Below are 22,707 nucleotides of genomic sequence, written 5' to 3' on the forward strand. Positions count from 1 at the left end.
ATGGTGCCATTATCAGTATGTTGTTGCTAATGTTTGAAAACAATGTTTTTATCTTCCATGAACTTCCATGCACTAATCTCACAGTCTGTCTCTGTATCACCATTATCTATACCTCAGTGTCTCTCTCTCTCTCTCTCTCTCTCTATTTCTCAGTTGCCTGCTGAATTCCAGGAACGCGTGACCATGCACATGGAGGGCACACCTCTTTGCCACACTGCCTATGCCGATTCCGTCCCTGCCTCCGTCATCGCCAAGGTGCTGGAGAAGCCCGACGAGGCCTGCAGCGGCAGCCAAGCCTCTAGCTCGCCTAGCCCCCAACCCCAGGACCAAGGCTTTCTCCTGGACACCCTGGACAGAGGTGAGCGCCTTGGCCTCCGGGCAGCATACAAGTCAGACCTGTACAGCAGCGACACAGCTCTGTACTGCCCGGTCGATCAGAACCGTGAGCGCAGGCCAAGCATGGACCTCCATGGCCAGAGAAAGCTGCTCTACGGGCCCCAGAACTCCACAGATAGTAACCCAGAGGAGGGTCCCTTGTTGGGGCTGAGGTCTGGCTTCTCCCAGGAGTGCTTTGCTAAGTTCCCCACCTCTCTGGGCCCCACCTCAGGCAGCTCCTACTCCAGCTTCAGCGGAGGGGGCTCGGACGACAACAAGGGCAACGGCCCACCAAGCAGCACGGCCTCCTCTCCCCACCACCACTCCCTCTACATGGACTGGAGGAATGGGGGAGACTATGAGAGGAAGAGTGACTCCTCCTGGGAGAGGGACAGTCCCGGCGGGGGCGGCTTCGCCAAGGTCCACGCTGTCTTCCAGCAGGCCGGCGGAGCACACCACCAGAACGGCAGCTCGCCTGTCTACAGCCGCACCATGTCCTCGTGCTTCAGCGAGCCCTACGAACCCCTCCCTCCTTCCTCCTCACCAAGCGTTGTCTATGGAGACAGCCGCCGGGGCAGCACACTGGCGCCCGAGGAGGAGGAGCTGATTGGTCGCTGGAGGCAGCTGAGTGTGGAGGACCTAAGCGCCCACTCGTACCACTCGCCCGGCCGGGCCTCGCCCTACAGCTTCTCCGAGCAGCACTTCTCCGTTCGGCCCGCCAAGATCCGCCTGGGACCCCTCTACAGCAGCTTCCAGGAAGGGGCAGACTTCTACCACCAGGCAGGGGTAGGACCCATCATGGAAACCCCAGTGTGCTTCTCCACGCCCAGCCCCCAGTGTAGCCCTGTGGGGGGACTCCGTCAGTCCCATCCGTCCCACAGCCAGCAGGCCCACCAGACCCATCTCTACCGGGGAAAGGAGGACAGCCAGGAGTCAGAGCACAGCCTCTACCACTCAGCAAGCTCCAATGACAGGGAGGGCAGTGTCGGTGTAGCAGGGGCTGGGGTAGGAGGTGGAGGGCAGAACAAGGAGTACGAGGACGTCAGCCCAAACAGCTCCACTGAGTCCCTAAACCAGAGGTCCCTGGAGATGGCTGCCGAGCTGCAGCAGCACTACCAGACCGAGATGCAGCATCCATCGCCCCCCCAGGGCAGTCCACCACCGCCCCCGCTACCACCTTGTCCCCCTCCCCCGCAATACCAAACATTTGGCACGTTAGGACTCTCCAGAAAGGACAGTCTCACCAAAGCCCAGCTGTATGGAACACTTCTGAACTGAGAGAAGAAGGGATTCTCATCCTCTGACTTACTGTTCTTTCTCTTTCTTCATCTCTTTCCCTGGTGGGATGTGAGGTGAGAGGTCTTGGTAGATCCAGCAAAACACATTGATTAGTGTGAGTCTAGCCGTTCAGCTGAAGGACATTTGTTTTGATGGGACATTTGGACGATACAGTAGGTTAAGCATGAATTCATCAGATTGTTGCCACAGCTGTGAAAAACGGACAAAAGTGTGGTTCGCATCACTACAATGAACGTGTAAGATTGTCTGGGTCAGGTGAATTGACCATTTATTACTGTGCCAAATGAGTGAGGAATATAGGAAAAGACTCTGCTACCTTTGGTACATTTGGTACATCAAATAGTTTTTGGAGGTACCAGAGACCACAGTTGCTCCATGTGGATGAAGGAAGTATTTAAAGTAACTGTTGAAATATATAAATATATTTAATTACAACTACAACAACTGAGTGTTCAAAGACATATTTTGTTTGTAGTTGCATTCAAAAGAAAATATAAAACTGATGATTGTAAAGAAATGACTACAATTCAATCAGATGTGGACACCAACACATTGTAAATATGTCTGGTTATTAAGAGCATCTGCAAATCAAAGAGAGATAGTTGGAATGTTAGAGAAGACTGTCAAAATTGCACATTAAGATTTCTTTGTCAATCACAGGCTGAATACTGAATACTGTGCTGCATTTCTGCAGAGTAAAATATGTATGACAATGGGGCATGGGTTAAAGTTGCAGCACTAAGAGATGTTTTTAACTCAAAAATAGAGATGCCCCTCGCCTAAACCCGTTTGAGTGCAGCTCCATTGATTCGTTCAGTTTTTGCTTTGACACCATTTTGAAATATCCAGAGCGTTTAAAGAGACCGTTCGAAGTATGTATCATTTTGCTACTGATGGACTTCTTTTGAGATGTAAACATTTGTCTTACCCGTTGATGTTATTTTTGCTCTATAACCCTTGGAGACATTTTCCTGTCCCACTCTACCTCAGATGCCCACACCCCAATCAAGCAACCACAAATCTGTTTCTATCACACAATGATGCATGTTTCTATATTTCTGTTGTGTTTCATTTAACCTAATAAAGCACAAACTACACATGTCGATGCTCCAAGGTTTCCTAAAGTGTTTTAGTGTTGGTGTGTGTGTTGGTGTGTGTGCGTGCGTGCGTGCGTCCGTGCGTGTGTGTGGACGATAATAATTATGCAATTTGCTAAAAAGATTGCAGAAACAATGTTGTTTTAAAAGCATTCCAATCAAGCTGTGTGCGCACACATGTAGAGAAACTATCTTTGGATTGTCGACTATTTTGTTAACGTATAGCATAAGCCATACCTCCGCATTGACATTCAAAACGCACTCCCCCTCTCACTCACTCGCTCTGAAGCGAAAAGGGAATTACTTGAGAGATTACATCTATCCAGAGGAGGGAGCCACCACAGCATCAACATCGCAACATCATCCAACTGAATCTGAATCTCGTTGTAAACTTAATTGTTCCTGTGCATCCAGTCACTGCAGAAGGCAACGCATTTACGATTCAAACACTTCACGAGACGAAAACTGGATTAGGCAACACAACACAACCAGTCCTCTATTCCTTTTTCCCACCGTCAAATGCACGATGCAGTATGCATGAGCTTAGCAGCCTTAGCATTTATATACAGCTGGTGAACTAGATATCAATTTGCTTGCTTTTCAAACCACTCCGGGGATATTTCGATAGCACTATAACCAAACATGTAAGCACACATTAAAAGCAAATATGACAGTCCACCTTCCCTTTGCTAATCACTACAAGGAATTAGCTCCCCTCCACTTTGATTGTGTGAATTTGTGATTCAGTAAACACTGGTGAAAAAAAGTACAGTACATATAATCTAGTAGGTTCCTATGGGAACTGGTATACTTAGTTACACATTCATGGAACACTGCATGTAGAAATTCTCAATGGATCTTCTCTGTTTCACAGGCACATTGCTCACATTATTAGCACTCTCGGCATGCACACCTCCAATCCCACTCACACTCCATCCACACAATATTTGCACATCTCTCACAGATGCACACACCCACACCAAGGTTAATTAAAAACATCAGGAACTTTGCCCACTGATTCCAGTTCCAATGAAATCCCAAACAGTCTCAATCAATCATCCCCCAATTCACTTGATTCACAGGGAAAAGTATCTCGGATCGTCTCTAGAAGACTGTCTGGATCCCAGGTCTCTTACTGAGACTTGATCCCCAACATGCTTTCACTCAGGTTCCACAGCCTCTTGACCGAGTGATCATCCATTACCTTGGGCATCAGCTCCTCGCAATTAGCGAAGCACTTCCCAACCACTCCCTCCATGTTGGGCGAACACGCCAGGTAGAGCGGCGTCCAAGCGCCCTCCAGTGGGCTCTTGAAGAAGGCCAGCCAGGCCAGGTAGAGGAGAGGTTTTGCCAGGAAGAGGGATGTAGATGTGCCTCCCCAGCCTGGTCCTCACCATGCCCGGGGAGAGTGTGTTGACCATGACGCCCTCGTCTTCCAGCGTCGGGTCAGCTCACGGGAAGATTAGCCAGCTTGCTCTGGCTGTAACAGAACGCTTTGTTGCAGCTGCTCTCACAGGAGTGGTAGTAGAAGTAGAACATGTTATTATCCTCGAGGGGGAAAATCATCCATAGAAACACAACAGACATTACACAAGGGTTGTATTCATGAGGCACCAAATTGAAGAAAACTGTCTGTAACAGGAAAGGACTAACCTGAACTCTTGTCTCATAAGAAACTTTCGTTTTTTCATTTTCCGTTGCAAACTGGTTTGTGCTAAGGAATACAATATACACAAAACAACTTCAACAGGAAGTCCGGGGCGAGGTGGTTGAGGAGGAAGTGATCCAGGTGGTTGAACCCCAGCTGCATCTCGAAACCCTCCTGTCTTGGTGTAGGGACACTGGTAGATGCCTGCGTTGTAGATGAGCACATCAACTTTTTGTTCTTCCTAATGTGGGGAGACAGAAGGAAAACAGGCATGTAAGAGGCACACACAGTGAATGATTAGCATAGGGGTTTTGTTTAATGATGGCTGGATGACTGTGTCGTGTTGGTCTCTATATATATCTCTCAATCTATATAATTTGTAATAAACTACAATCATTGCAAGTGATTTCCAGTGAAGGAATTGTAATTAGGATAACTAAACCCTGTACTGAATTTATTTAAAACTTAATTGGCGTTGTTAACTTTTGTAAACAAATACCAAGCGACTGTGTACACACGTGACTGTTTCAGCACGTTGGACAGTACACCATTGCGCACCACGGGGCGGCAGGGTAGCCTAGTGGTTAGAGCGTTGGGCTTGTAACCGAAAGGTTGCAAGTTCAAATCCCCGAGCTGACAAGGTACAAATCTGTCGTTCTGCCCCTGAACAGGCAGTTAACCCACTGTTCCTAGGCCGTCATTGAAAATAAGAATTTGTTCTTAACTGACATGCTGACTTAGTAAAATAAAGGAAAAATACAACTTTGAAAGGTTACCTTCATTACTAAACACGAGTTTGTGCAGCTTCCCTGCAAAGGCTTTCACTATGCCACTGTTCGTTCAGGTCAAAATTACCGTCTTTCCCCCATCATATCTACCGGGTACTGGAGCAACTGTACCAATTTCTTCCAGGAGATAACATTCTGAAACAATTAGCAATATTTCACCACCGGCAACAGCTGCCACAAGAATCGCAGCTGACATTACAGCGAGGACTTTAGGTTTCACTTACAAAATATAGATGCATGGCATCTACAACAACTACAACATCCACAAGCGAAGAACTACAACACCCACAAGCCTTTGCGGTGTTTTCGCATGGCCATATTCTCGTGACACCTTGCTAAATAAGAAATAGTCGCACCCTGCTGGTAGACAATGGTCTGTATTTGTATTTATTATGGATCCCCATGGCAGAAGCTACTCTTCCTGGGGTCCAGCAAAATGAAAGCAGTTATACAATTTAAAAAACATTACAGTACATTTCACAACATATTTCACAACACATTAAGTGTGTGCCCTCAAGCCACTAGTGTACTACCACATATCTACAACACAAAATCCACGTGTACATGTGTGTATAGTACATGTTATCATGTGTGTATGCATGTGTCTATGCCTGTGTGTGTCTCTTCACAGTCCCCACTGTTCCATAAGGTGTATTTTTATCTATCTATTTTTTTTTTACAAATATTTTTTTAAATCTAATTTTACTGCTTGCATGAGTTACTTGATGTGTAATAGAGTTCCATGTAGTCAGGGCTCTATGTTGTTCTGTGTGCCTCCCATAGTCTGTTCTGGACTTGGGGACTGTGAAGAAACTTCTGGTGGCATGTCTTGTAGGTAATTCATGGGTGTCTCAGTGCATTCAACATGTCAATACTTCTCACAAATACAAGTAGTGATGAAGTCAATCTCTCCTCTACTTTGAGCCACTACTCCCTTCATAGAACTGCGCAAACGGACTCTAACCAGAATAGAAAGAGGAGTGGTAGGCCCCGGTGCGAACTGAGCAAGAGGACAAGTACATTAGAGAGTCACTGTTGACATTGAGACTGGTGTTTTGTGGGTACTATTTAATGAAGCTGCCAGTTGAGGATTTGTGAGGCATCTGTTTCTCTAACTAGACACTCTAATGTACTTGTCCTCTTGCTCAGTTGTGCACCGGGGCCTCCCACTCTTCTTTCTATTCTGGTTAGGGCCAGTTTGCGCTGTTCTGTGAAGCGCGTAGTACACAGTGTTTTACGAGATCTTAAATTTCTTGCCAATTTCTCGCATGGAATCGCCTTCATTTCTCAAAACAAGAAGAGACTGGAGAGTTACGGAAGAATGTTCTTTGTTTCTGGCCATTTTGAGTCTTTAATCAAACCCACAAATGCTGATGCTCCAGGTACTCAACTAGTCTAAAGAAGGCAAGTTTTACTGCTTCTTTAATCAGAACAAGATGTGCTAACATAATTGCAAAAGCGTTTTCTAATGATCAATTATCCTTTTAAAATGATGAACTTGGATTAGCTAACCCAACGTGCCATTGGAACACAGGAGTGATGGTTGCTGATATTGGGCAACTATCAATTTCTCTCAGACAATCATCAGTAATTTGTGTAAGTGCCATACATGTTGAATGCCCTTCCCTATAAGTCAACTGAAAATCTGTTGTTAATTTGTTTACTGTGAAATAGCGTTGTCATTTTTCCCCAAAGTTTACTAAGGGTTGGTAACAGGCTGATTGGTCGGTTGTTTGAGCCAGTAAAGAGTGCTTTGCTATTCTTCGGTAGCGGAATGACTTATGCTTCCCTCCAGGCCTGAGGGCACAAACTTTCCTGGAGGCTTAGATTGAACAGATGGCAACTAGTAAAGGCAATATCGTCCGCTATCATCCTCAGTGAATGTTCACCCACATTATCAGACCCGAGTGGCTTGTCATTGTTGATAGACAACAATCTTTGCTTCTCCTCTTCCACACTCACTTTACGGAATTCGACATTTCAATGCTTGTCCTGCCTAAGTTTGCTAACCTTGCCAATGAAAAAAACATTAAAGTAGTTGGCAATATCAGTGGGTTTGGTGATGAGTGAGCCATCTGATTCAATGAATGATGGGGCTGAGTTTGCCTTTTTGCCCTACATTTCATTTAAGGTGCTCCAAAGCTTTTTACTATAATTCTTTATATCAGATATCTTTGCTAATATTTATATAATTTATCTTTATCTGAGTTGTAGCCTACACTGTAATAACTACCAATATGTAACAGGTTCCTGTAAATAACCCTTTACACTTTTCCCCAAATAAGACACAAAACAACCTTTCATGTTCTTACAACTTTATTGTAGAAAATATCTGATGACCCACTTTCTTAAGTAACACACCTTTGATGCACAACCAACAGCAATAGGCTAACAATAATGCACATTCCTAGGATGCTCTATCTATTCTGTTTCTATACTATCACCCCGTTCTCCTAGAAGCAGGGTGAACTTGGCAAGAACATACTGAATAGGCCTATAGCAGAAAGCTTGGATATTATCATGCCAGTTGTGTATGCCATGTATTTGTAGGAGCACAGATAAATGACATTATTTTCAGGGAATTAATAAAAGCAGGCCTACCACCCCCTCATCTTTCCCTCACTAGGTCTGTGATGTACTGTGTAGAGTCAAACCATAGGGTGGCTTTCATTTAACACACATTGTACTGTACAGCTTACACACACTTCTGCTGATTTGGCATCTTGGAGAGACATGAACAATGAGGAAGGGCACATCGATGAACCTACTGTACATTTCACAGGGGAGATGTTCGCCAAAAAAAGATTCATTGCAATACAAAAAGTAGAGGTATAAATCATCTAGAAACACAACTGAACATTCTAAATATCCATTCTTGTGAGTTAAGCCTACAACATGTACTATTTGACACTTGGTTTCTGTACATGCTGAATAACCTAATGGAGAAGCAGAGTAGAAAGTGTAGGGACAGTTTGGAAATACAGATATACTCAGCCTATCTAAGAATGGGGATAGTAACAAGGCATGAGGTGAGAGAGCCAATGCTGAAGAGGTCTGGCTGGAGGAGGAGGAGGTGGGGGATATGGGTAGACTCAAGGCTGGGCCTCAGTCTCTGCCTCTGCCTCAGTGCTGGGTTCATCGTAGATGTAGCTCCCAACACCTCCAGTGTTCACACCTGGAATGGAACAATGCACATCTGACTATGGTGATATCTATGAAATATCATAATACATGTAAAGCATAGCAATAGGGTGGTTGGTCTTTCAATTGGTTAAGAGGAAGAAAGTCTTGGGTGAGTATAGCATACCTTTGGGCCCAAACAGGGTGGCATAACACGGTTTGTGGCAGTAGGGCTGCCCATCATGCTGAAACAGAATGGAATTAATATAATTTACTGTACCCAGACAGTTCCTGCCACATGCAATATGATTATATAATTAATATAACTGCACTACGTTACACTCCCACTGTAAATTGTACATTTTATAAGTATATTCTTAGTATATTCTCTGTACATTTTCAACTGTACATTTGCATACTCTATTATCATGTGTAACTGTTCTTTGTTTATTGTATTTATATTGTATGTACTGTATGTAGATTATGTGTTGTCTGTCTGTCACTAGCAGCACCTTCTCACTAAGTCAAATTCCGAGTACGTGGAAAATGTCATTCAGATTCTGAGAGCACAGACAGGGCATCTACTTAAATCTTTCTATTTTCTCTCCTTTCTCCACTCCCCACATCTCCCTCTTCCCTACCCCTTCTCCCTTCTCCCTGTTTTCTGTCTCGCACCTCTGCGTGGCTTCCAGGGGCCAGGGTCTTGCAGCATCTCTCACAGCGCAGACAGGGTCGATGCCAGTCCTTCCCCAGGGACGTTACCTTCTCAGCTGCACACACAAGCACACACGGAAGCGCACGCACACACAATATCAGGCATATCACCATGGAAACAACATTCCTCTAGTACTTACAGTTGCCAGCCACCATGTGCATTGTAGACACACACTCACATACACATATACATACACATATACATACACAGATATATGATACACAGATGCATACACAGATACATGATACATACAGATACACAAATTCTTCAAAGTAACCACCCTTTGCCTTGATGACAGCATTGCTCACTCTTGGCCTTCTCTCAACCAGCTTCATGAGGAATGCTTTTCCAACAGTCTTGAAGGAGTTCCAACATATGCTGATCACTTGTTGGCTTCTTTTCATAACAGGCTTACTTAACATAACAGGCTTACCGAAATACACTGTCTTGCTGCATCTTGGACATTTACTGGGCTCTCCAGAAAAAGTGGAGAAGCTTGCGGCTGTGTCAGAAAGAGATGGAGGAGAACAGGACTGTTACACAACCAGTGGTCAAAATACACTGAATACCCTCTCCATCTGGGATAACACATGACAGTAGCTCTATCCTTCTTTTTTGAGTTTGTCCTCTTTTTCATTTTCTTTCTGTCATGTTCCTTACCCTTCACTGGGCCTCTGGCGTGAGCTTTCTTCTCCTCGAGTTTGGCCCCTGTTTCCGTGGAAACGCTGGCAGGGGTATCGTTAACGGGAGCCTCATAGACGTAAGAGCCAGCACCTCCTATGTTCACACCTACAGAGAGAGAGAGAGAGAGAGGCTTTATTACATACTGTGCGAGCACATTACCCAAAGCAGTTTCCTTTTATGAGACTCTGGAGAAGTATAAATTAGGCCTATCTTAAGGGCTCACTGTAATTAAACATTTTATTAGTACATAAGCACAAAACAAAATAATGGCTGATGATAAACTTGATGTATTTCACCTTTTGGTCCAAAGAGGGCAGCATAGCATGGCTTGTGGCAGTAGGGTGTTCCATCATGCTGTGAACAGAAGGAAAGACAACAGCAAAAGTATCTGGGAACAAACACATTGGACTGTGTTGGGCTTCATTTTGGTATTAAACTCAAGTCCAAAAATACCCCTATAACATATTGATGTCCATTCCAGCATTGAGGGCTGCATGACTGACTTGAGTTTAAAATGGCTGACGTAGCTTTGGAGGGATCTTTGGATCTTTTAAACAAACATGCCACAAATAAGAGAGGAGCCCAATGGATTTCAGATTGTACTGTACACTAAACGTAAAACCATATCCTTTAGTAGCCTGTATGAACCTCAATTGAAGCCAATCCCATCTGTTCGTAACTGGCCTAGCCTCCTGTACAGTACTGTACAGTGCCCATATTGATGAATAGGCTCTGTCAGAATGCTGATACTCGCCCCATGAGGCCCTAACCCTCTCTAACCCTCCCAGAGATCTATGGTAACAGAGCCAAAAATGTCTGCACAGTTACTCCTCGCTATTGTACACAAAGCCCCCTGTGGTTGTCCCCTGACTGTCTCTGTGTGGGGTAAGCTACCGACTCCTCTTACTTCAGCATGGCCCCCTGGGTTCAGAGTCTTGTTGCAGCGCTCACATTTCAGACAGAACTTGTGCCAGTCTTTCCCCAGGGATGTCACCTTCTCCGCTGGGGGGAGGAGAAACAGAGAGAGGGGGGGTGCTACATTACTGTAGAGGAAAGGGACATGTTGTGGTTGCATTCACATATGTAGATGTCAACTGAGTATGAGATGCTACAGAGTGAGCTAGTTCGGTAGGGAAGGACATTTCTCTGGCGGTTGGATTGGATTGGTTAGTCATTCATTTCTTTATCAACCTAAACCCCACCCTGTCCATTGCCTTCTGAACGGAAGTCTGGTTATCTCTGTTGTACAGAGGAGTAGATTCTCTTTCATGTTGATGATCATGTTATATTGATTCCACCATTTTCTCCACATCTCCATTGTGCCTCCAGTCTCCCCCCCTCCCCTGCTGTGCCAGACTTTCCCATAGCATGAGTCACCACTGTAATTCAAAAGCCTGTTTCATATCTCAAATCCCAAAGCCTCTGCCCCACTTCTGTCCGTTCCGCCTGGCCATCATTCTGCCAGACACACACACGCCCACACGCACACATTGGCACGCATGCACAGTCACAATCTGCCTGCAAATTAGACTACAGTAAGAGAGGAGACAATATGTTGCAAATGCTTCCTGTCCAATGTCTAATGCCTGTCCCTGGCTGCTGTGGGATTGCAAGGAGAGAGAGAGGACATAGAACAAGCTACTCAATGAGGCTTTTATCTCTAAACTTTGTTAGATATAGCCCAGAATCCCGAGGCAGGCCACATGCCTCTGGCACACCCAGATATCCCATGCTTTTTAGACTGGCGACCTGTCACTAATGCAAGATACAGTTAAGTGGGAGGCAGTGACCACATAGTCACCTCGGCAGACAGACAATAGCCACTTTTCTTTGAGAGTCATGAGAGTCTGTCCCTGCAGGGTGTTCTCTCCCTCTCCCTCTCTCTGTCGGTCTCTCTTTCTCTCTATCTCTCTTGTTCTCCCTCTCTACATTTGCATGCATGGATGGCATACAAGCATGCACACAAACACACACACACACACACACACACACACACACACACACACACACACACACACACACACACACACACACACACACACACAAGACAGAGACAGAGACAGAGAGAGTAAATGAGAAAGAGATAAAGACAGTGAGAAAGTGAGAAAGAAAGAGGGAAGGCTGTGGGGGTTGTAGAGCCCTTCTGGGTTCTGCAAAAAACTATGTGAAAAGGGTTCTACCTGAAACCCAAAAGGGTTCTACCTGGAACTAAAAATGGTTCTCCAAAGGGTTATTCTATGGGGACAGCCGAATAACCCTTTTAGGTTCTAGATAGCACCTTTTTTTCAAGGAGTCTATTCCTTATTTAGTGCACCACATAGGCAACAGGGTACCGTTGGAGGCACAGCCTATGACTCTGACAGTCAGGGAGGACGGAGGATTGTTATCAGCTTTCATGGACAGGAACAGCAAGTAAATGACACATGAAGTCAGTACAGTTTCAGAGATATGGCTGACGACGATTACGCAATGGCCCAGATTAGAGTGTTGAAATGAGAGAGAGGAGATCTTGCGGGGGCCGAATCAAAGACTCGGAGTTACACAACGTACATCAAACATCATCTAAACTCCTGAGGCAAAAGGACTCAGAGAGAATCTGCAGTATTTCATAATGAGAGTGGGAGTCGAGAAGTGAACACTGCAGATTTAGCAGCACTCAATGGTAGCATCAAAGCAGACACTGACTTAAGAGATGAGGAGCCTAAGGGGGCAGCATGTGATTATGTGAATAAACACAGAGAGTGGCATTGCCCTCTTTATTGGTGACACGCTACCAACGAACGGGTCAGAGGGACATTCCATAAGATAATAGACAGTAAGCAGATTTCAAATACTATCTGGTATTCAGGCATTCATTCATTACCAGATAGAAAGCCCAAGACATTGCCCATTCTGGGCTAATTAGGTAAGAAGAAATAGATGCTTCAAGATGAAGGAAAAGTGTTGCGAGGAGGTTTCCAGATGTTTTATTCTGATGCACTGCCGATGACTATCATAGACCCACACTTACTGTTTTTAACTCACGAAAAAGAGTGTAAAATAGTCTAAGAAGAACTATCAAAACAATCTCTTTCATTGTTTTTTTTTCTTACTATGGTGCATAGGGGCTTAATTTTTACAGGGGAATGGGAAATAAATAACAGAGACTAGATTGAATCATGTATGTTTCAACATATAGTAGGCCAGGTCTGGTAGGCCATATCAGAGAACATGTTGAATCGGCTTGTCGTTTACAGTGTCTCGGGACTCACACGCACGCTCTGCCATAGGTTTGGTTGGGCGGCTGGCTAGCACGAGGCTCCACTCCATTTCCTTCTTTGGAAGCTGTCCATGCCAGTTAGTTCTGAAATCGGAATGCTTACTGTTCTCCAGAGCTACACTATATATACACAAAAGTATGTGGGCACCCCTTCAAATTAATGGATTCGGTTATTTCAGTGGAAGCAGTGGAAACGGAGCAGTGGAAGCAGTGGAAACGGGTTCTCTGGAGTGATGAATCACGCTTCACCATCTGGCAGTCTGAAGGATGAATCTGGGTTTGGCGGATGCCAGGAGAACACTACCTGCCCCAATGCGTAGTGTCAACTGTAAAGCTTGGTGGAGGAGGAATAATGGTCCGGGGCTGTTTTTCATGGTTCGGGCCCCTTAGTTCCAGTGTACGGAAATCTTAATCCTACAGCATACAATGATATTCTAAACAATTCTGTGCTTCCAACTTTGTGGCAACAGTTTGGGGAAGGCCCTTTCCTGTTTTAGCATGACAATGCCACCGCGCACAAAGCGAGATCCATACAGAAATGTTTTTTAGAGATCAGTGTGGAAGAACTTGACTGGCCTGCACAGAGCCCTGACCTCAACCCCATCGATCACCTTTGGGATGAATTGGAACACCGACGGCGAGCTATGCCTAATTGCCAAACATCAGTGCCTGACCTCACAAATGCTCTAGTGGCTGAATTTAAGCAAGTCCCCGCAGCAATGTTCCAACATCTAGTGGAAAGCCTTCCCAGAATGGGGGTTGTTATAGCAGCAAAGGGGGAACCAACTCCCTATTAATGCCCATGATTTTGGATTGAGATTTTCGACAAGCAGGCATCCACATACTTAATCATGTAGTGTAGGCCAGAGCAAAGTCAACGGAACAAATTAATTATTTATATGGAATGTAGGGCCTATCTTTCAGCGCAGCAACATGCCTAATTAATTGGTTTAGCTCAATCTGATTATTGTGCCAAGCAGCTAGGCTGGCTATCTCAATTATTTTTAAACCATGAACACATTCCCTGAATAGGCCTACTGTAAATAGGAGAAATGTATTAATTTTAAATGCATCTAATAGCCATCAATGGGAAAGGCTGCTTATGTCATTAATCTGGGGACAGATGTTTTCACTTTAGGCTATATCCCTCCAAAACCCAACTGATCAGTTGCAGGTTAGCGGTGTGCGCTGAAAGTAGACTTGGCCCTCACCCGTCTGCAGGGCGTTGAATTGGACTGATATTACGAAGATTTTCACTGTTCTGATCGATGTATAGACTAGCCAATACTCGTGGGACGTAGGTTTCCCATATGTCCTGATGAAGGAAGAAATGATATAGGCTATGTAGGCTATACCACACATCACTTCCGAAGTCATGTACAGTCAGGGACCCGGGCCTAATTGGTTGAGCCTATATAGGCACGCTAGGCTGACGCCGCAGACCCATACCTAAAGTAAATAACCTACTGGTTCATTCTAATAAAATAGATCAAAGGCAGTACAATTTCCAATTAGGTCTTCCCCAATCTGTAGGGTGATATTGTCTAGGTTTACTGTATAATTATAATGTGACAGTGGGCTTATATTTTAGTAAACAATAGCTGTAACGGTGTCTACAATTGCCTAAGTAATTAGGCCTACATAGCTCACTCGGGGGGCTTTCACACACTACAGACATGGGACGATAGGCTATATGATCATATGAAAAATGCACTTACCAAAATAAACCGTCTTGTCGCATTTAGGACATTTCGATGCCATGTTCCATATATTCTGGACTAATGCCTGGAGACGAGAGATTTTGATATCCTTTTTCTTTTTTAAATTAGCAATTTGAATCGACGATTTCCCCCCTAGATTGTATTGATGGGCAAGTGGAAATAGCAGGCTGCATCCCCATACATTATTCTGCTAAATTTACATAGCCCCTCCTCTGTGATGACGTATGAGCTGCTGATTCTGGCCTCGTCCCAATACTGTAAAATGGCTCCTTTGGCTACTGCACAGCAGACTAGAACCTAATCCACGAGGACAGAGATTTAACATAAACGTTATACATATTTAAACCAAAATATACCCAATAGCAGCAGTATAACTGTGGTTGTTTATTATTTGGGAGCCAACTTGAATTGTGGCATCACAGCAGTGAATCATTTCCATGAGAGTCGATGTCATCACTTCTATATCAGGTGTCCCTGTATGTCAACTCGATTAATCACATTGCAACCTAACAGGGACAGTTCCTCTACTCTCACACTTCATCTTTTCAAGACTGGACGTCTCTGTTTGTTTCAGCTTCATGTGGTTGTTAGGATACTCTCTTATAGGCCTACCCCTGTCCTACTTTGACAGAATGTTAAGTGACGCTCTACAAGTCCCAAGGATACTGTAGGTTACTGTAGATACTGTAGGCTACTGTGGATTCTTGGCATTCATACAATGTACATTAGGTATTTGCTACAAATGATCTTGAATCCCAAAAGAGGCTAAACGGTCTAGTCCTTTTGTGGTCTCATTAAAAGTTCAGACGGACTCTATGACAGGATTTGTACCTGTCCTTACAGTCATGACAGTTGTTACAGTTGTTACCAGGGTGGACTGGGACGGAAAAAAATCTGCCCTGGCATTTCAGCCACACCAGCCCACATCACTTCATGCACCGTGCTCACCCCAGCTACTTACACACACAGTCGGTAATGCTACTGACACATAACAGAGGCATTTATAGTACAGCATTACTCAACTTTTACTGTACCATCGACCGGTGAAAAAACATAGTCCTTTGCTTTTTTTAATCAGCTCTTTTTAACCAGCTTGTGGTGATATACCTCACTGCTATAGATGTGCCTCTGTTGCCTCCCTGTTGTGTAGTCTGTCTCTGCATCTTCTCTGCAGACAATCTGTCTCTGTCTGTCTGTCTGTATGTGTTAATTGTTATTACATATAGAGCCAACATATTAAGGAACTGGCAATACATCTGTCTCTCTCTGTTTTCTTCCGACCTCCACTGCACTCACCTCTGAGCTGTCTATTTATTGATGCCAATGGATGTCAGGCTCCCCCCCCCAAAAGTGATCAATTCGTTTTTTTATTTTTTATTCAATCATTCCTCTTTCGTCTTTCTGTGTTTCATAATTTACCTTCAATTCACAAGAGGCTGAATGTATCTCACAGGAGAAAGCATCCGAGCGAGCGAAACAGCACCCCTCTCTCAATGTGTAGGCCATCAATCTGATGCTGTCTGGTCATAAAGAGTATGACATTGTTGCGGCCTGTAGCATTGAAGGCAAGGGAAGTCAGCTAGCATCTGGCCTCCCTTGACAAAAAAGTATATGTTTTTTTGCCTATCAGCATTGAGCTAAACTGAGCGAGCTCAACTGTGAATGGTCCTGGTGAACCAAAAAAAGTGTCAAGGGAAGCCAGCTTGGATGTGGCATCACTCCTATCAAATCCCATTGAGATTTATTTACGTCATTAACAGAAATTAGGGGGGGGGGCTTATATTTGTATATGATCCATGAAAATACATTTTAGTCATTCAGCAGATGCTCTTATCCAGAGCGACTTACAGGAACAATTAGGGTTAAGTACCTTTCTCAAGGGCATAGACAGATTTTTCACCTCGTCGGCTTGTGGATTTGAACCAGTTACTGGCCCAGTGGTTTCCCAAATGTAAATCTAGAGCTGAACCCTGGTGTCCTGTATGACACTGGCTTCCCCAGGGATTTTACCCACACACTGCTACTGCTCCTATCAGTAAAAAACAAGAAGAATGGACTCCAGTGGACACGCGATCACCAACACTAGACAATTGAGGAATGAAAAAACATTCCCTGGTCCGACGAGTCCCGGTTCCTGTTGCGTCATGCTGATGACAGAGTCAGGATTTGGCGTAAGCAGCATGAGTCCATGGACCCATCCTGCCTGGTGTCAACGGTACAGGCTGCTGCGGCGGTGTACCATCATCCAGTCTCCAGCAACTATGTGGTACCATCGCGCCAGCATGAACCAACAATCCTGTCGAACGTTTCCGACTTATAGAATCCATGCCACAGAGAATTCAGGCTGTTCCGGAGGCAAAGGGGGGCCCGACCCGATGCTAGATGGGTGTACCTAAAAAACTGTCCAGTGAGTGTATGTGGTCTGTATGTTCCTAGCCTGTGCTAGGCCCAGCAGCATCCTAATTGTGAAGGAATAAACACATTTATTAGATAAAGACAAATATTCCTAATGCTGAAAATATAAGTGCCTAAGGGTTCATTACTATTACATATATAAAATATAGCCAACGTATAAATAAACCGGCAGTTTAACACTATTTGAAGGGTCCAGAGTAAACCATTTATAAGGCATTTACAAACCGTTTGTTCAACATTTCTTACTCATTACTCCCACATTTGAAAATGTTAGTAAGCAAGTTATTCACACATGTACATATATTTCCTTAAACCTCCTATGTTGTGTGCTTGTTCTTTTACCAGGTACAGCAGGATTGTCTACCAATGGCATGCCAATTTTGTGAGAAATTACACGGGTCTTTCAAAACTTTTATAAAGTATTTATAAGGTAAAATAGCACTCACTTTATAGATTAGAGACTGCAAAAATACTTTACTAATGATTAGTAAATGGTTTATGAATGTGGGCGTGATGATTAATAAATGGTGAACACACACTTTATAAATGACTTATTATGGACTCTTAAAATAAAGTGCTACCCATCCTAGTCGTGAATGAATAAACACATAAATTAGACAAAGACGAAAATCACTGAATAAATGCCTTATAGATGGCCATTTGCTTATAACAGCCTAACTACATATTTAAAATTAGCGCATTTCAAGTGTTCCCCCTGCCCACTTTAGATAAGTGTTTAAGTATTAGGCTGCATATAATTCGATAGAAGAAAACAGAGAGAGACAGAGGGGAGAGACAATCTAAGGAGCTGCCAGTTTATCTCTGTCCCTCTCTCTTCTTCTATTGAATTCAATATAAAACATTCTGCTTGTCGAATAACGATGCCGGACGAGTTCATATGGATGCGAATGGATGTCCAGCGTTGTGCTTTGTTTGACTGTGCTGCACACATATACATATTGTTCCACCCAAAAGTGACAGGCCATTCGTCGAATGAAGTAAGCGGGAGATAGGCAGGACTTTCCAGCCCTCACTGCAGTGGCCATGTAATGTCATCTGACGCCAGAGTCACTTGTTTCTACAGCTCATAGACTAACTCACCGGTCTGAAGAGACTGAAATTCTTAAGCGAATATACATTGATAAAACAATTCAAATACACAGACACTCCCTGATTGGACCTTTACTGAATACATGATGACTAGCAAAAAGCACTGTATAAATAAATGTCTAGCAGATGGCTATTGCCTTACCTAAGTGTTATAACAGCCAATTTTGACTTGTTAGGCTATATTGCAAGCAGCCTAGAGTCAAAATGTTCCCCAAATACCCATTGCCTAATTAGTCTACCAGGCCTATAGTAGGTATGAAACATATTGCATACAATATACAGTCAAAATATTAGGTTCTATATCAGTGTTGTGAGTGTGTCTTTCTCTGTTTTCTTCCTATCTCGACTGCACCATGGCAGTTGATCTATAATTTCTCACAAACTCAGCACTCGGACAAGCAGAACCAGAACTTTTAGCAAATAATCGGGTTAATTTCACACATTTAGCAGCATCAGCCTTTTTGGTCCTATGTTTTTCGGGACCACCGTTCCGTTTCTCTGCTTTGACTGAGTGACTGACAGAGTCAGAATGGGTCTCACTCTCTTTGATGATGCTCGTTTGACTTTGGATGTGAATCTGCATCACCTCAGCCAATCAGAGAAATGGTCCATTTTGGCAGTGGGGCCGGCTGTTGCCCACTGTTCAGACAAATGCTTAATGTAGAAGATTATGACAACAGAGAAATAGCACAAAATTCATTTAAAAAAACAGGCTCATGGGCCTGTCAATTTCGACCAGCCCACCTTAATAATAAAAGATGGTCTGGCCAGGCTGTCATTTGCCAGAATTGCCAGATGGCCAATCCGCCCATCGTTGTTACAGTCATGCTTTAGAATTTGTTCAGAAGAGAAGGGATTTAAATGGATTGTTTTCTAAATGATGCCCTATTAATATAATAATCGATATTTGTTCAAAAGAGTTGTTCAGGCGGTGTTCAGCGGTCGACGTCACCGACCTTCTAGCCATCGCTGATCCATTTTTCATTTTCCATTGGTTTTGTCTTGTCTTCCTTCACACCTGGTTCCAATCCCATCAATTACATGTTGTGTATTTAACCCTCTGTTTCCCCTCATGTCCTTGTCGGTGATTGTTTGATTGTATGTTATGTGCAAGTTATGTTCTGGTGTGTGACGGGTTTTGTACCCACTTTTATTATTTTGTATATTTTGCTTGTCGGAGTTTTGTGAGCACTTATTAAACAACTCCGTTTATACCAAGTTCGTTCTCCTGCGCCTGACTTCCCTGCCACCAGCACGCACCCATTACACAACAAGCCTTATAGAAGACTCTGACAGACAGCCCACCTCATTTTTCACAATTATTTACATTTTGAATCTTGATCTGATTCCAAAAGAAATACCATTCCATTAAAATCCAACTAATGCATATTGTATTTTTATAATAAGATAAACACACATGAAGAGAATCAATGTAGATGGAAACAGCTTTGTTGCTTTCCCTCTGGAGCCTGGGAATGCACTAATCATAAAATAAACACCTTCAGAATGGTCTGTCCCTTTTGGCTCAGTGACCAAGAATGGATGGAACTGGTGTTAGGGACATTTTTGTCTCGAAGCAGACGATCAGACCTCACCCAAGCTCTGTTCCCCAGTCTCCAGACTGATCACTCCCATGGTCCTCCATCTGTCTCTACCTATCCTCTGCCATGCACTCTATATTGAACCCTACCCAGTGTCCTTATGATGTTTTACATGTGTTACAAAAACTGTCACAATCGTCTGTTGTGTTGCCCCTTTCCCATTAGGGATAACTTGGCAGAGCAAACTACCGGTATTCTTATCAGTACTCTTTAGTCATCCTCTATTTTAACTGGCCACTTCAGCGACAGGGACACGGCTCCCAACCTCTGGGTGCAGAAGCGGTTCTTATCTCTCTGGTGATAAGGGAGAACCCTGCCATTATGGCCTTACATGGGCCTACATCCTGCACTAGCCACACCTCAAGCAATAGACGGACTGATACAGACACAGGCTGGGGGAGATGGAGTGTTGGGGTCTAGACAGAGGGAAAAAGGAAGAGTGAGAAAGAGAGACGATAAGCAAGGTGTCATTTATTTGAGATTGGAATTTCATCACACAGCCCTGTGAGACTGCTTCAAGTCGTGATGTTTGCTGCTGCTGACTATTTTACAGTCTCACCACATCACAATAGCACAAAATGTTCAATATATTTTATTTGAAAGAATGTGTTTTGTTTTCTATTAATTCTTCATGAGAAATGCATCAAGCTGACCCAGGCCTAAAAAAGACTGCATCGGGACCCAGTGCAGTGGTTTTGACAGTCCCATATGACTACATTTACCAAAATCCAAAGCGAAGTGGCGGTATGGGTCAGACGAGTTTGAAGTGGACGGAGTACAGGGCTTAACATGTCTCTCGGGGAGGCTAAAAAGAGATGAAGGCTTGGAAAAGTTTAATATTTTCAGAAGGAGTCGGGTAACTGGTTAAGGGAGGAGGATTGGAGGGAAAGAGAGCGGAGGTTGAAAAGACTGAGGGAGGCAGAGGATGGGTGTGAATCTGTTGAAGCCAGTAATAACAACGGGGAAGATTGGTGTCAAGTTCAAACAGAGTGAGCTGGATGACAGTTTAAGTTCTGGAGGTGAAATGGAAAGGGTAGAAGATGTTGTGAGGAGCTTGGCGCCCGAGCCTTGCATTGATGGACATGGTTATGATAAAGATAAATTAGGTCCAGTGTGAGAGATATTTTTGAAGAGGGTGGAACCAGGACTTTTGGCTGATGCATGGGTGGTTTCAGGTTGGGTGGAATAGATGGTGGGTGCTGTTGAGTCGGTGAAGGTTAACCCAAATTGGACTTGTGATGTTTGTGATCAGAGGGAGCAGGTGCTCCGTGCAACGCAACTTGGGGAAAGATCTGTATCTTGCTTTTTGTTTAGGTACAAGGCACCATTGACGGGAGGGATTTATGGGGTAGCGTTAAGTGTGGAGGTTAAGCAATTTAAGATGAAGATTCGTGGTGTTTGTGACGCCCACCATCTAGTGCGACTCAGATCCAGTGGGGAGCGTGGTGAAACAGTCTGTTCTTTTGAGCTTTGATTCAGTCTTTACCTGACAAAGTAATGTCACGATATATGAGTTATTCTGTTAGAGCTTTTGTGCAGAATATACTGCGGTGTTATAGGTGCTACGTTTACGGGTGTGTCGCAGCAGTGTGTAGGAGGGAGATTCCAAGATGTAGAAAGTGTGTAGGAGGACATGGGACAGAGGAATGTGTAGTTTTTGTGGGAAAGGTTGTGTGTGTCAACTGTACGGGTACCCATGTTGCTGGGGATCGGAGGTGTCCGGTGCGAGAAAGGCAGGTTAAGGTGGCCAGGGTCAGAGTAGTGAAGAAGAAGTCGTATGCTGAGGCAGTGAAGAAAGTAGAGGGTGGATTAAGGGCGAGGGATTCTGAGAGGATCCCTGTCAATAGTAGATCTGTGCCAGAACAGAGGGATAGGCCAATGAGTTACATATGTTTCAGTAAGGTGGGTTTCTTAAGTGTTCATAGCAATGGTTATCAACTGTACTGCAGAGATGGAACATAAGTCACAGAAAATAGATGTTGCCAACTCATTTTCATGGTAAGTTGCTAGAGGCAGGTTGATTTGTTGCTAAAAGACGTTGCGTCATTACACAAAAATGTTACTCAAATTGACTGGCCATCTCAGCAAAAAATATGACTTGACATTTGTTCAGGTACAGACAGACTCCCACTCTTTTCTGTACAATTTTGATTGAGACATGTTGACTGATGTTGTAAGTTCTGTTCAAGATCAAACATTCGTGACCAACTATATTAATTGGGTTTGGCTCGTCGAACCCGCACTGCTGCTGCAGTCAGCCAACAATGATTTGCAATTTGCTGAAATTTCTGCTGGCCTTCTGCTGCCTGTGCACGAGCTGAGCGCATACTGCTGACGTCGCTCACAATGCACCTTTGCAGCCAGACACGTGTGTTGTGTCTCTTGTCGTGCCTTCTGTATAAGCGGCCACAGCTTCTCTCTGGTAGCCTGATCCTGCGGTATCAGAGCTTCTTTGATGCGGAGCTTCTTCTCGTCCAGAAACTTGTTCCCCTTGGCCATTTTCTATATGATGTCCCTGTAATGGCGCATAGTTAAGCGCAATATGATATTGCGAGGGGGTCCATCAGATCTTCGTTTCCCAAGCCGATGTACCACATCAATCACGTCTCTTAGCCTGTCTTTGATGCACGGAGCCACTTTTCCCAGGATATTAATGACTACTTCTCCAATTCCCTCTAGCTCTTTTACACCTTGGATTTTCAGATTCCACCTGCGAGAGTACCTTTGAAGTTCAGCTACATTCTCACACAGCTCATTATTTTTGGATTGCATTTTCTTCACCTCATTCTCTAGGAACGTTATATTTTCCTTGTTCTCGCTCACAATTTTGTGGAGTTGATTTGACAGTTTCTGACAAATTATCGATATTTGATGT

The 22,707-nt window shown here is 44.1% G+C and overlaps 2 protein-coding genes and 1 pseudogene across 7 annotated transcripts in view; 1 reads left to right on the forward strand and 2 right to left on the reverse strand.

Annotated features, from left to right (window-relative positions):
- The window catches only part of si:dkey-174m14.3 (uncharacterized protein LOC563117 homolog), a 31,083-nt gene extending 28,306 nt beyond the window's left edge, over nt 1-2,777 (forward strand). For 5 of the 6 annotated variants that reach the window (XM_024420666.2, XM_024420671.2, XM_024420667.2 and 2 more), the window contains one exon: nt 118-2,777. In XM_024420666.2, the coding sequence (XP_024276434.2) occupies nt 118-1,653 (1,536 nt within the window). In that variant the 3' untranslated portion in view covers nt 1,654-2,777. The remainder of the gene's footprint in view (nt 1-117) is intronic. The other variant, XM_024420669.2, reaches the window with a different exon arrangement.
- On the reverse strand, nt 2,775-5,407 carry LOC112250482 (annotated as a pseudogene).
- A 2,098-nt stretch (nt 5,408-7,505) lies between these two features.
- Nucleotides 7,506-14,908, reverse strand: LOC112250483 (cysteine-rich protein 2-like). Its single transcript, XM_024420673.2, has 8 exons — nt 14,704-14,908; nt 10,634-10,728; nt 10,023-10,080; nt 9,703-9,831; nt 9,476-9,544; nt 9,003-9,097; nt 8,515-8,572; nt 7,506-8,382 (listed from the first exon to the last, which is right to left on the reverse strand). Exons 1-8 carry the CDS (start codon nt 14,744-14,746, stop codon nt 8,300-8,302), a joined length of 630 nt encoding a protein of 209 aa, XP_024276441.1. The 5' UTR covers nt 14,747-14,908; the 3' UTR covers nt 7,506-8,299.
- Between the last annotated feature and the right edge of the window lie 7,799 nt (nt 14,909-22,707).

Source organism: Oncorhynchus tshawytscha, linkage group LG05, assembly GCF_018296145.1.
Source record: "Oncorhynchus tshawytscha isolate Ot180627B linkage group LG05, Otsh_v2.0, whole genome shotgun sequence".
In the NCBI taxonomy this organism is placed as follows: domain Eukaryota; kingdom Metazoa; phylum Chordata; class Actinopteri; order Salmoniformes; family Salmonidae; genus Oncorhynchus; species Oncorhynchus tshawytscha.

What these genes read in the sequence shown, in the direction of transcription:
- LOC112250483 (XM_024420673.2), bottom strand. Translation starts at nt 14,746, where the DNA reads ATGGCATCGAAATGTCCTAAATGCGACAAGACGGTTTATTTTG. An exon ending in CGACAAGACGGTTTATTTTG is followed by an intron (nt 10,729 to 14,703) that starts GTAAGTGCATTT and finishes TCCTCCCCCCAG; the next exon opens with CGGAGAAGGTGACATCCCTG. An exon ending in CACCCTGTTTGGGCCCAAAG is followed by an intron (nt 8,383 to 8,514) that starts GTATGCTATACT and finishes GTTCCATTCCAG; the next exon opens with GTGTGAACACTGGAGGTGTT.